Source organism: Cornus florida, unplaced genomic scaffold (genome assembly GCF_030987335.1).
Source record: "Cornus florida cultivar Cherokee Brave unplaced genomic scaffold, ASM3098733v1 CherokeeBrave_3.0.0_Hap2_Chr02, whole genome shotgun sequence".
Lineage (NCBI taxonomy): Eukaryota > Viridiplantae > Streptophyta > Magnoliopsida > Cornales > Cornaceae > Cornus > Cornus florida.
Window position 1 is genome coordinate 28,902,174 of NW_026775572.1, and position 14,227 is coordinate 28,916,400.

Here is a 14,227-nt window from a genome sequence, read left to right on the forward strand (position 1 = left end):
AATATAAAAATATTTATTAATTGATATATTATAAAATAATTTTACTAAAACTGTACCACAAATTAACTTTTATTATGAGTTTCTTAACAAAATTAAATCTAATTAGACAAGGATATATTTAAAGAAAATAAAATAATTTATATAAAACTCTATCACAAATTACATATTTTATTTTCAATAAAACTCTATCACACTAGACAAAGATATAATATTTAAAGATTTTCTATAAAATTATAACACAAATTACCTATTTATATATTTATTAAGAGTTTTTTAATAAAAGTAAATCTAATTAAACAATTATTATTAATATAAAAAATTATTTATTAATTGATCTAAAAAGTGGTTTTAAAAGAGTTTCTATAAAACTCTAGCACAAATTACCTATTTATCTATTTATTATGAGTTTTTTAATAAAATGAAATTTAATTAGACAAGAATTATTAATATAAAAAAATATGCATTAAGAATTGTTAATATAAAAAATATTTATTAATTGGTATAAAAATTATTTTTAAAAGAGTTTCTATTAAACTCTAAAACAAATTAACTATTTATTTACTTATTATAAGTTTTTTAAGAAAAGAAAATCTATTTAGACTAGAATTAGTAATGTAGAAAATACTTTTTAATTGATATAAAAAATAAAACATTTTTTCTAAAAAAAAATTGAGAATTTTAAAAATTCAGAGGGGGCATAGACCTAGAATTTCTGAAGTTCTGCAAAAAAGTTTCAGTATTTATTTATTTATATAAAAAAATATTTTAATAATTGATATAAAAATAGTTTTTATTTATAAAATACAGAAGCTATGCCAAAGAAGAGTTTTATTATTAAATATGTAAAGAGTTTCAGTATTTCAGAACTGATTTATTTATATAAAAAAATATTTATTAGTTGATTTGAAAAGATAAGAATACACGGTTGTTTTGATCTAACATTATTTTGATTTAACCGTTCATTCTAAAGAATAAGAATGCACCGCTGTTTTGATAATTCTTCTTAAAAACTGTTCCTTCTAAAGAATAAGTATGCACCGCTGTTTTGATAATCCTTTAAAAAAAACCATTCATTCTAAAGAGTAAGAATACACCGCTGTTTAACCATTATTTTGATAATCCTTTTTAGAAACCGCTTAACTGTTTTGGTTTATTTGACCTTCTTCTTTTGGTAATCCAAAACCCTAACAAAAGTTACGTCTAAAACTTTGACTTTGTCTAATCTATCTTAACGGAATCTTTAGTTAAAGAGTTTGTAAGAGGAGTAAATATTTGTTGTGCCTAACCGTCAATGTCTGCGTGTGCACGTCACACGTCCGCACGTGTTGTGCACAGACGGGTTATACACTAGGCACAACTAATATTTACTCTTTATAAGAGAATCTAAATAAGTTATGTCATGATCTATTATAAGATAAAACTATTGAAAATAAATTATAAGGATGAATATTTGGGGTAGATAAACTATTAAATCCCTCGTAGTAAGTTTTTAGCTGTGAAATTCCGAATCACTTTCAAATAGTTCAACATTTGAAAATATATTTTATATATATATATATATTTTTAAAAAATAGTAAACTAATAGTTAAAAAATAAATAATAATGATAATTATCGGTAGCGCATATTTTCAACCGTTGGATGGACACATTGTGGGATGCAAATCATGCGTGAGGTGAAAGCTCCACTAGGAAATTCTCTCGTCAGCGTAGTACGAAAAATGATATCCCGTCTAATTATTTAAACAAAAAAAACTGCCAGCCAGCTAATCATTATTATATTTTTATAAGAAAATTTCCAGTAGGTACTACTTTCTAACCATTATTATATTTTTATAAGAAAAAATTTCCAATAGGTCCTACTTTTCCATTGTAAATACCAACAAGATCGGTAGAATTTTCAATATAACCATCAAATCCTATTTTTGAAACCATCTACTTCCACATCACTTTTAAACATATTACTTTTCCAGTTATACATTTCTTAAGTTATAACTAATTTTTTTAAATTACTTCCTTCGTTTAATAAAAAGTCACTTTTAGAGAATCGTAACTCTCACAAGTTAAACTGTCACTGTTCCAGAAACACGACACTCTTTTTTGGGACGGAGGTAATATGATTTTGTCCAAAATTATTTTGTTTTTATTCTTTTTTGTTTGACTATTCAGAAATCTTCAATATTTTCTTAGCAATTAGAATTTTTTTCAATTTATAAATTTTATATAATTGGTTCATTTTCTAAAATATTATATATATAAATATATATATATATTCACTTTGGGAGCCAGGAGTAAATGCCACTAGGCTATATATAGCCTTTGGTATTTTATACTAAAATATATACTAAAATACTTTTAAAAGCGAAAATAATATTACTATTTTAGAAAAAATAAAAATTGATTACAAATGATGTTTTTTTTGGTAAGGGACTATAACTATTTACTAAATTGAAAATACATATTTACAAATTTCATACAAGTTAAAATTTGAGATATTTAGAACTCACCCAAAAAAACTTATCCCAAAATTGGACTGTCATCGAAAGAATTAGGTATTTCATCTCATACATGTGGCTACAAATGAATCAAGTTGGTTTACAATCACATTGGAATTGAATTTGTTATTAATCAAAAATCTGAGTCCAAGCAAATGAATAGGGTTGGAACTTATTTGCCAAACTTTGTTCGGTAAGGTATTATTCGTTTTGAGTTCAAAGATTTTATTTATTTGTTCCACTTATAAGACTGTGCATCTCAAGACCCGTGCACAAGTTCGCTACAAGTGAATTGAGTAACTCATTAGAATAATTTTTAAAATTACATATTAGAGTAGATATCCGTAATGGGAAAAGGCCTACTCAATTCACATGGGATGGGAGTCTAAAGCAAACATATAATACTACTTTATTAAATATTATCTTAATTTAGTCGATTTCTTTCCTCGGCAGTCTTGATTTTGACCTCGAATTTGAAAATTTATAAGTTATAACCTAACAAGTAATCTTCAATACTAAACTCTTGTTTATCTTATTGTTGATCCAAATTAAACACACACAACTAAAAAAAAGGAAAAGCATAGGAGATGTATGGGCAATCTGAGTGGGGATGCCGGCTAATCGGGAATCTGACCCACACAGTGGATTGGTTTCATCTGCGATTTTCTGACACAGATGGTGGAGGGCACGTGAATTCCATAACCCTCACCTCTGTTTGTATTCTACGTATCGTATGGGGCTTTCCACCTCCGCCCCCTTACGATCTCCAAACGCTGCCCTGTTACATACCCCCCATATGGGTGCTCTGCTCAATAATATAGACATTTATCTATATATAGAATTATATATCTATATGAGGATAAGAACAGAACCCACTTTCCAATTTTTTAATCCAAACTGACTATGTTATGTATAATTATATTTTTACCCTTTTGTGACAGCGAATCGAAATCCCAGTTTATGCTATTTTTAGTGGGATCAACTGCCTACATTAGCTATGTTTGGAAACAAAACCACCACTCTGGATTGCCTTCTTCTTAGTCCCCAGTTTTCTTCCCCTACCCCTCTATCTCCATATATTATATATATATATAATCTTGGAGAATGATCAATAACTTTATAAGGGTATGCTCATGAGTAGAGAGTACTGTTGGTGTGGTCCCTTTTCTTGCTTCGAGTGTTGGTGAGAAGGATTCGGTGATCGAGGTTTTGGGAAAATTGGAATTGAGGTTATCTATGGTGGAATTGCTTTCTAGTGGCCAACTTGACTGTCCTGTTTTTCGAGTTCTTCAAGTAGTCTCAGCATCACTAGCACAAGATTTGATTTGAGTTTGGTGGGTTTGGCCTCTTCAGCTGAAAAGGGTCAGAGCTTCAATCTCTTTCACTGTGAGAAGTTCTTCATTTCTGGCATTTTTCTCTTTTAATTTACTTTCCATTTTTTTTTTTTTTGGGTTTTTTTTATACAAGTTTTGTTTTCGTAATATCATGAAGTAGTGGTTAATTTCATCTGATAGGTGAAAATGTTGCTCTTTTGTGGCTTATTATTACCATATCAACGGAATAAATTTGATTAAGGCTGTGTTTGTATACTGTAATTTTTTTAAAAATTTTTTTTATACCAGTTTTGTTTTCTTAATATCATAAATAAGTGGTTAATTTTATATCATAGTTGAAAATGTTCTTCTTTTGTGGCTTATTAGTATATCAACTGAATAAATTTGACTTGGAAGATATTTTCTAAAGATATTTTTTGATAATTATTTTCCTCCTTTCCCCGTGTTTGGGAGAGTACAATAGTCTCTCTAACAACTTCATTTCTTAGTCCTGTCTCAATTTAGATATCCTCACTCCTCTCTCTCTCTCTATACACATATATAAATCATAACCCTGTTTAGTCTTTTCTTTTTTCTATTTTTTTTCCTTTTTTCTTTTTCAAATAAATACGCGTATATGGAATATCCTCAGTCATCTCTATCTCTATATATATAAATGTGTGTATAGAAAATTTTAATTTAGGTTGATTTGTTTGTTGTTTTTAAATTATGGACTGCTAGATGGTGGCCAATGTTTGTATGTGTGTCAAACATTTCATCTAGCTACTTCATTTTTCAATCCTCTCCATATACACACGTGTATGTATTTGTACACAATATGCAGTTTGATTTTGTTTTGTTACCCTTTTGTGTTGAATTCATCCTCTGTACTTCTAGTTTGTACACCAACTGTTAGATCAAATATCTCAACTAAACAGCAAATTTCAAGATAGAACTTAGAAGCATGTTAAATATGACATATGCAATTGATAAAATTTAAAAATAAAACTTTCCATGTAAATGGTTTTATGTTAAAAATATTTTACAACAAAGATAGTTTGCAATCGGAGCTTAAGAGAAAATGATGCTTCATTATCATTGTGGTTACAAGAGGGTTGTGTATTCTTTGGTACAGATTACCTATCTATGTTGCTTTTTCTGTTGATTTGTTCACATAACATTTTATTATCGCAGTTGATGTATTGTTATATTCTAGTGTCGAACAATAGAAGTAGCTTATATTGGATAGACTTGGTTAAATTTCCTGTTGGAGTTTTGTGATCTTGGTAGACTTCTAACAAATTTGATGTTTTCAGTATCATGTAAAGCATATTCAAATTGAATTCCATGAATGATTATGATGACTATAAGAAACTAAGGCCAACAATAATTTTTAAAGAATAGACTCTGGAAAAACTTGAAGTGGTTCTTCTTTATTTATTTTTATTTTTGAAATGGGATTTGGGGTATAAATATTGTCTTAATTTTTTTTTTTCCTTTTCTCTTATCCAGTTTGGGTTAAAATGTCATCCTCGAGACCTAACCAGTCTTCCAGCACTTCTGGCCGATCAAGACACAGTTCTATAGTTATTGCACAGACCAATGTAGATGCAAAGCTCCATGCAGATTTTGAGGAGTCGGGGAGCTCCTTTGACTACTCGAGCTCAGTGCGTCTTACCGAAGCAGTCAGCGGAGATCCACAACCACGATCTGACAAACTAACCACAGCTTACCTCCACAACATACAGAAAGGCAAGCTGATCCAGCCATTTGGGTGCTTGTTAGCACTAGATGAGAAAACTTTTAAAGTGATTGCCTACAGTGAGAATGCTCCTGAAATGCTAACAATGATTAGTCATGCTGTTCCAAGCGTTGGAGACCATCCAGTTTTTGGCATTGGAACTGATGTGAGGACTATCTTTACTGGCCCCAGTGCTGCTGCATTGCAAAAGGCTTTGGGATTTGGGGAGGTTTCTCTTCTGAATCCCATTTTAGTCCATTGCAAAACTTCTGGAAAGCCATTTTATGCCATTGTCCACAGGGTAACAGGTAGCTTGATCATTGACTTTGAGCCCGTTAAGCCTTATGAGGTCCCCATGACTGCTGCTGGGGCTTTGCAATCATACAAGCTTGCAGCCAAAGCAATTAACCGGTTGCAGACTTTGTCTAGTGGAAGCATGGAAAGGCTTTGTGATACCATGGTTCAGGAGGTTTTTGAACTTACTGGATATGATAGGGTGATGGCTTATAAATTTCATGATGATGATCATGGCGAGGTTGTGTCTGAGCTTACAAAGCCAGGCCTTGAGCCTTATCTAGGCCTGCACTATCCAGCTACAGACATCCCTCAGGCTGCACGCTTTCTATTTATGAAGAATAAGGTGCGTATGATCTGTGACTGTAATGCAAAAAATGTGAAGGTGCTCCAAGATGAGAAGCTTCCATTTGATCTAACATTGTGTGGTTCGACCCTCAGAGCTCCACATAGTTGCCACTTGCTATATATGGAGAACATGAATTCCATAGCTTCTCTTGTTATGGCAGTTGTAGTAAATGAGGAGGATGAAACAGGTGATAGCTCTGATGCTGCTCAAGCACAAAAAAAAAAGAGGCTTTGGGGTTTAGTGGTGTGCCATAACACAACTCCGAGGTTTGTTCCCTTCCCTCTGCGGTATGCCTGTGAATTTCTTGCTCAAGTGTTTGCCATCCATGTCAGTAAGGAGTTAGAATTGGAAAATCAGATTATTGAGAAGAATATTTTGCGTACTCAGACACTCTTGTGTGATATGTTGATGCGAGATGCACCCCTAGGTATTGTGTCACAGAGCCCAAACATAATGGATCTTGTGAAATGTGATGGGGCTGCTTTGTTTTACAAAAATAAGATATATAGACTTGGAGTAACACCGATTGACTTCCATTTGCAAGATATAGTCTCTTGGCTCTCTGAATTTCATATGGACTCTACCGGTTTGAGTACAGATAGCTTGTATGATGCAGGTTACCCTGGGGCCCTTGTTCTTGGTGGTGTAGTATGTGGGATGGCAGCTGTGAGGATAAATTCCAAAGACATGCTTTTCTGGTTCAGGTCCCACACTGCTGCAGACATTCGATGGGGAGGAGCGAAGCATGAACCAGGTGAGAAGGATGATGGTAGGAAGATGCATCCGAGATCCTCATTCAAAGCTTTCCTTGAAGTTGTTAAGACGAGGAGTTTGCCTTGGAAGGACTATGAGATGGATGCAATCCACTCTTTGCAGCTTATCCTGAGAAATGCTTTCAAGGATGCAGAGGCCATCGATTTAAATGCCGATGCCATCCATAAGCAGCTCAATGACCTGAAGATTGCAGGGATGCAAGAACTGAAAGCAGTGACAGGTGAGATGGTTCGTTTGATTGAAACAGCGACAGCCCCAATCTTAGCAGTTGATGTAGATGGGCTGGTTAATGGATGGAATACAAAAATTGCTGAGTTAACCGGTCTTCCGATTGATAAAGCACTTGGTAGGCATTTGCTAACCCTTGTGGAAGATTCATCAGCTGACATAGTCAAGAAGATGTTGCACTTGGCAATACAAGGTATGTCTTTGTGCAATATTTAGATCACCTTGTTTATCAATTATCTAGTCTTATTAGTGGTTAACGTGTTCAAAAGCATAAGCTGATGCAAACTCTATAATATATATATATATATATATATATATATATATATATATATATATATATATATATTTGTTTCTTTTTATAAATCTATTAGACAAGACAATTACAGGAACTTGATTGAGTTTTTAATACAAAGAATTGCATGATGCGGAAGAGGAAACTAAAAATAATATTTCATAAAGATTATTCTATTATATGTATCATATATGTGAGAAGCACAAATATGGATACATGACAAGGCTACAACATGACATGGACACGGATATACGTCAAATCCTAAAAGAATAAGACAAGGACGCAAGCCACATGTTGGTGACACAGCGAATAATAGATTCATATTTTAATATATGTGACAATATATTATTGTATAAGACTAATATTACTTTTCATCAATTAGGAATCAAAAACCTTATATCACAATAACTAATGAACAACAACAACAATTCTCTCATTAAAGCAGAGAAAAAAAAAAAAAAAAAAAACTGTAGCATAATTTCTAAGCTCCCTTTATAAAAGTAGTTGTAATCCAAGTTCATAGCTAGACAAAATATTACAGTTGTATAAAGAATGAAAGAAAATAAATGAGAGAGAGAGAGAGAGAGTTGAAATAGAATTTCTAAACCCATTTTAAAATCAAGGATTCTCTGAAGAAAAGGAAAAAGAAATCTACTTGGAGAGATAAAATCAGTTAAATAAAGAAAAATTAAAACCAAGATGTTGTTGGAAAAAAAGAAGCTCTTTTTTGATAATAAATGAGAGAACCTGTAGATGAAGAAAGGGTTTGTAATAGAAAGAAGAGGACAAAAAGAAAAGAAAAAGATAGAGAAAGAGGATTTATTGAAGGACCAGAAGAAGGTTCACAGGAAGTCGAGCTTCCATTATTCGTTTTAGTAAGAAGCTTGGTCGCGATAGAAAGCAAGATTGTTACCATTTTCTCTTTGTGATTTTCTACGATTGCAAACAAGAAATAACTATAAAAGGATCAAGTAAATAAAATTTCTTGATAAATTACATTTAAATAACTTTCTATTTTTTAGCGGATCCCAAGTAGTAAGGGAAAAAGGCCTTGGTGGTTGTTGTTGTTGTTGTGCCTCCATATTATTGAAACTTTTCAAAGAATTTCACGTACTTTTTATTTTAACTCATATTTTTTCGAAATTTGTTAAAAGTCCACTTTTAGACGTGCATCCGAGGCGTGTTCGCATGTCCATCGTGTGTCCACGGCATGTCCAATAATAAAAATATTTAGATATGTTTTTTTGGTGTGTCCAATGAGTATTGGGCTTCGTCCAACGTGTCTCCGTGTCTGACACAAACGCTTCGACCTTTTAGGCATGTATGTGCTTCCTAGCCACAAATACTCTCCTATTATGTTTTTGTCATCGCACTTGTATTCTTGTCCAATGTAGAGTAGTCTCATTGCATACTTGCTTTGTAGTCGCCACGCGTATAATGTATTCATTAAAAAAAAATTGTATACTTTAGTATGTGTTTGCCTAGTTTCTAGGATTGATGAATATGACCCCTATTACTTTGTGTTTGTACTATATGAGTTGTATCAGGGAGTATGTGACTAGTGTTAGCTAAATGTAGGATACAATTAAATTTATATTTGAATTATGGATACTTTTTTTTTTTTTTGGATACGAATCAAGTAGTGTCACAAAGTGTCGGTGTCATGACTCCACGGCACATTCATAGAAGTGGTTGTGCTTCTTAGCTAAGGAGGTTACTTCATGCCGGAGTACTCTAAGAACAAATTCACCTACTAGCTTACAAGTACCTATACACATGCCGGAGGAGCTTTTGCTTTGTGAATGGAAGGGGTATCTATAGTCAAATCACGCATGCCTATACACATGTGAAAGACAGCTAATGAGATGGAGACTTGTGTCTTGTGTTATGTACAATGTTTTGTCAGCCTATCTCTCTATCTTCAAGTGCATATATGTGCTAGAGAGAAGTGATCACAGATGAGGTGCAGGGAAAATGGGACCATATAAGGAAACTATATGTCTATTTGCCCCAATATTTTGGTAAGTTTCCCACATCACCCTCCTAGTCAGCACTTCTTTATTCCCCACCAAATCAACCTCCTCGAAACACCTGGTGACATTCTGCACAATGCATTTTGAACAATTGCCTGTGAGGCATATGTCATGAGGGGTGGAACCCTATAGCTAGAATATTCTAGCCTAGATTTAGCAACAATACTAAATTATATAACTTAAAAGAAATCTAGCTTGTTAAACTTTCTGATTTATCCTTCTCAGCTTGATTATCTGCCTTTCACTCTCAAAAGTTGGTCTCTATGTTGTTTCTATCAGTGTGTACATGTGATTTTGTAGTTACTGTTTACTCCAAATTTATGTGAATGTTCATCACATGAAACATGAGACTAAGAAAAGATCAAAAGATAAAATCAAATGCCATTATTTTTCATTTAAAGTTATACCCTTAACGTAGGGAAGAAGAAAGTTCAACTTACCATGCTTGAGAGAAGGGATGTGGTACTTATTTGATATCTATAAATGCATATAAGCTAATCTTTTAATTTTATTTTGGTCTTATCCTGTCTTCTAACCAGGCAAAGAGGAGCAAAATATTCAATTTGAGATAAAAACACATGGTTCTAGGAGTGACTCTGGTCCCATCAGCTTACTTGTAAATGCATGTGCAAGCAAGGATGTTCAAGAGAATGTTGTGGGGGTGTGTTTTGTGGCACAAGATATTACTGGCCAGAAGAATGTCATGGACAAATTCACCCGGATTGAAGGTGATTACAAAGCTATTGTACAGAACCCGAATCCGTTGATTCCCCCAATATTTGGCACCGATGAATTTGGATGGTGTTCTGAGTGGAATGCAGCAATGAAAAAATTATCTGGATGGGATAGAGAGGAGGTTATTGATAAAATGCTTTTGGGGGAGGTTTTTGGGATCAACACAGCATACTGTCGTCTCAAGAATCGAGAGGCTTTTGTAAATCTTGGTATTGTACTTAACAATGCTATGACTGGTCAGGAGTCTGAAAAGATTTCATTTGGTTTCTTTGCACGTAATGGAAAGTACATAGAATGCCTGCTCTGTGTGAGCAAGAAACTGGATGGAGAAGGTGCAGTCACTGGAGTTTTTTGCTTCTTGCAGCTGGCAAGTCTAGAGCTGCAACAAGCACTTCATGTTCAGCGCTTATCAGAGCAGACAGCATTGAAGAGATTGAAAGCATTATCTTACATAAGACGGCAGATCAGAAACCCTCTCTCGGGGATAATATTTTCTCGGAAGATGATGGAGGGAACTGACTTAGGAGAAGAACAGAAACAGCTTCTGCATACTAGTGCCCAGTGCCAACGTCAGATCAACAAAATTCTTGATGATGTAGACCTTGATAGCATCATTGACGGGTATGTATAGTACAATGCACTTCAATGATTCATTACCCAATTGGTTATCGTTAAGCAATTTCATTTCTTGCATTGTTTAAGTTTTCTCAAATTATCGTGGTTTTTTTCCTAAAATTCCTTCTATATGTAATATATGTTCTCCTAATAGAATAATTATTCAAGTTTGATTTGAATTAAAATCCATCAAACATTACCCACCTGATTTCTTGGCTCCAGCTTTCATTCTGATTATGGAAATGGATTTGCTATAGAGGCTGGAGTCAATGTTAAACGAGTTCATTAATTATTTTTTACAAATCAGGTAGTTTGTCATCTAGAAGATTTTAGTTTCTAGAAGAGATCCTTTGGCTTAAATATAGTGGGCTTTTTCTTGCTGGAGTAGTGCTCCCCAGCATTTGTTATTTCTGCTTCTGGTAGACAATGGAGTCCTGTAATTTCTATCACTATTATGTGATTGTGGACGTCGGGTTTTGATCTACTTTCAACTTTAAAGCTAGAGTCGCCACTTAATTATAGGACACTTAAGAAACCTAATAAATATTTAACCCCAATTAGAGGTCTGGTCTTCAACTTTATTGAAGATTACAATTTGGAATTAAGTTATGATATGGGAAGGAACCAAATGTCTCTTTTGCATTCATGTAGACTGAATCCTACAGTTCTCTCCTCGTCACCCTCAAAACATGTTGTCAAAATTACAATAGTTTAATGTTTTCACATATTAAGTATAAAAAACTGAAATCTTATTCTATGTATGATATAATGCAAAAGTTGACCAAAAAATAATGAAATAAAAACCTAAAACAGAATGTTGTGGCATTATAGAAGGCATATATGGATTGAGATATCTATGGAACCAAAGTAAACCAAGAAAAACATAAGAAAACTAGAAAGAAGAAGTGTTTGAACAAAACAAGAGAAAGGCCCATTGAGTTGACAATTCTCTATCATTTAATGATTCAACTCTTATCCCTATTAAACTAAGGTAGAAATGAAGTGAATAACAAATTTAGGAAATGATATGGGGAATATTACCAAATGTAACCTGAGCAAATTGAGCAGTGTATGAAAAGCATGAATGTTAATCTTGGGGCTAATAGTATCCTCACCTTCTCATAATTTATCATGTTTGCACAGGGTAGTTATATAATTCATATGAAGTGTTATTCAGTTTTACTAAGAATGTTAAAGGACACTTACATGGTGTTTGTTTGGTAATAGTTATGCACATATATATGGGGAAAAGTTTCAGATTTATAAATTGATAAAAAAGAAAAATAAAATAAAATAAAATAAAAAATAAAAAAATAAAAGATAGGAGTAGAATGATTCTGTTCAGTGAATCTTATGTGATATGTTGTGAACTTAGCATTTTTTTTTTTTCCCAATTTTTGACAGGTACTTGGATCTGGAAATGGTTGAGTTTACGCTGCAAGAAGTTGTTGGTGCCTCCATTAGTCAAGTTATGACAAGGAGCAATGGAAAGGGTATCCAAATAGTCAATGATATGGCAGAAGAGATCATGTCTGAAACCTTATATGGAGACAGTCTGAGGCTTCAACAGGTCCTAGCTGATTTCTTACTGATATCGGTTAATTACATGTCTAATGGAGGTCAGCTTGGCATTGCGGCTAGTCTGGCCAAAGATCATTTGGGAGAATCAGTTCAGCTTGCACATGCAGAATTCAGGTACTAGCAAAAATGGGCTTTAAGGACATTAATTGATGTTTGATTTTTATACTAAGAGTTACATTTAGAAGGTGAAACTATGGAAATATCGTTAAGATTATTATATTATATGTGCTTATTGCATGCTTGACTTGTGGTAATTATATGTATAAATGCCCGATTTTCTTAAATAATAAAAGAAAAAATGGACACTTTAGGGTGTGATCATATTGTTGGACCTAGTTATTTTTTAATGTCCTTGTGTTATATAAGCCTTATGTTGAGCAAGTGTTTGGAATGTGTAGACCGAGTGTCTAGGATGTTTTGGCTTAGATTTTCAAACAATGAAATTCGTTTATCGCTGTAGCCATCTAATTTGATTGACATAGTTTCACCTTCTCATGTACTGTTTTATTGAAAACTTGGTCAAAATAATCAATTGTTGTCTTATATTCTTGGATGCAGGATTACACATGCAGGAGGTGGGGTACCGGAAGAATTGTTGAGCCAAATGTTCGGAAGTGATGGAGATACGGACGAGGAGGGTATCAGCCTGCTTATCAGCCGAAAACTGGTGAAGCTCATGAATGGAGATGTTCAGTATTTGAGGGAAGCGGGCAAATCAACTTTCATCGTATCTGTTGAACTTGCTGCAACCAATAAGTCCAGGCCCTGAATGATTACCAAAGGAAAATGATGCACTGACTCGTGAGCTTCTCTGTACAGTGTTGTAGGGCTGCAAGTTTACCTCTCTACTCATTTTGTCATTCGGCCATTTCAGCATGTTGTTGTTGTTGTTGTTGTTGTTGTTTTGTTTTCATCATATGGATATTTTTTTTATCTCAATTCCAATGACCATCTCTGATTTGTTCGGTTTTTGTTGTTCTTGTTGAGCAATATTTCACTCATATAACTTGCATGCAGATGAAGTTAGTGATGGCTGGTTGATCTATATGCTTCTCAGTACCTGGGGACTTTTAAGTTCCTCAGCCGATGTTCTTTTGGTTCCTTTGTTTCCTATAGTGAAAATCTGAATAGATGTTTAGAGGACTTGGATTAAAGTAAATTGGTGTATCATCATCTTTTACTGGATCATAGTCTTTGGCCCACCATTCCCATCAAAGTCTCAAACCAGTTTTCTCACACCACACTCTCCCTCACCGTCCTTTTTTCTCCCTCTGTATACATCTTTCTTTCCCTAAATTTGTCTTGCTTATGGTCAAGTTGAGCCTGGGCTTTCTTTTGATCCCTCAGTTTATAGGAAAGAATGAGAAGTAAAAAACATATGAATATTGTAATGAAGCCCATGAAACTTTTTATTCAGTCCAATAATAATGAGAAGACAGACATATGACTATTGTAATGAAACTTTTTATTCAGTCCAATAATAATGAGAAGACAGACATTTGACTACTGTAATGAAACTTTTTATTCAGTCTAATAATGACATGAGTGGCTAAATAAGTGTTTGGCATGATACCGGATCGGCTCATGCAAACAGCCTTCCGGAGCTGTCGGAACTCCGGCATTTCAATCTCAACCTTCCACCCTCTGCAGACTGACGCGGCAGTAGGAAATTAGTTTGAAGGAACCCCAATCAGACAATCGAGTGCCACATCGTTTGGAAGACCCGGAATGAGATCCATGAGAAAGTATTTCACAAATACAGTAGCAAAGGCTTGTATTA

General features: G+C 33.7%; 1 protein-coding gene across 2 annotated transcripts; it reads left to right on the top strand.

Moving 5' to 3' along the window:
- Window positions 1-2,923: 2,923 nt before the first annotated feature.
- On the top strand, window positions 2,924-13,418 carry LOC132294490 (phytochrome A1). Of its 2 annotated transcripts, none has more exons than XM_059792368.1 (5): window positions 2,924-3,854; window positions 5,318-7,384; window positions 10,056-10,872; window positions 12,271-12,561; window positions 13,006-13,418. In XM_059792368.1, the coding sequence occupies exons 2-5, from the start codon at window positions 5,329-5,331 to the stop codon at window positions 13,214-13,216; spliced, it is 3,375 nt and encodes a 1,124-aa protein (XP_059648351.1). In that variant the 5' UTR covers window positions 2,924-3,854; window positions 5,318-5,328; the 3' UTR covers window positions 13,217-13,418. The 2 variants fall into 2 exon arrangements, with proteins under 2 accessions (XP_059648351.1, XP_059648350.1); XM_059792367.1 differs by having other exon boundaries at window positions 2,925-3,878.
- Window positions 13,419-14,227: the final 809 nt, after the last annotated feature.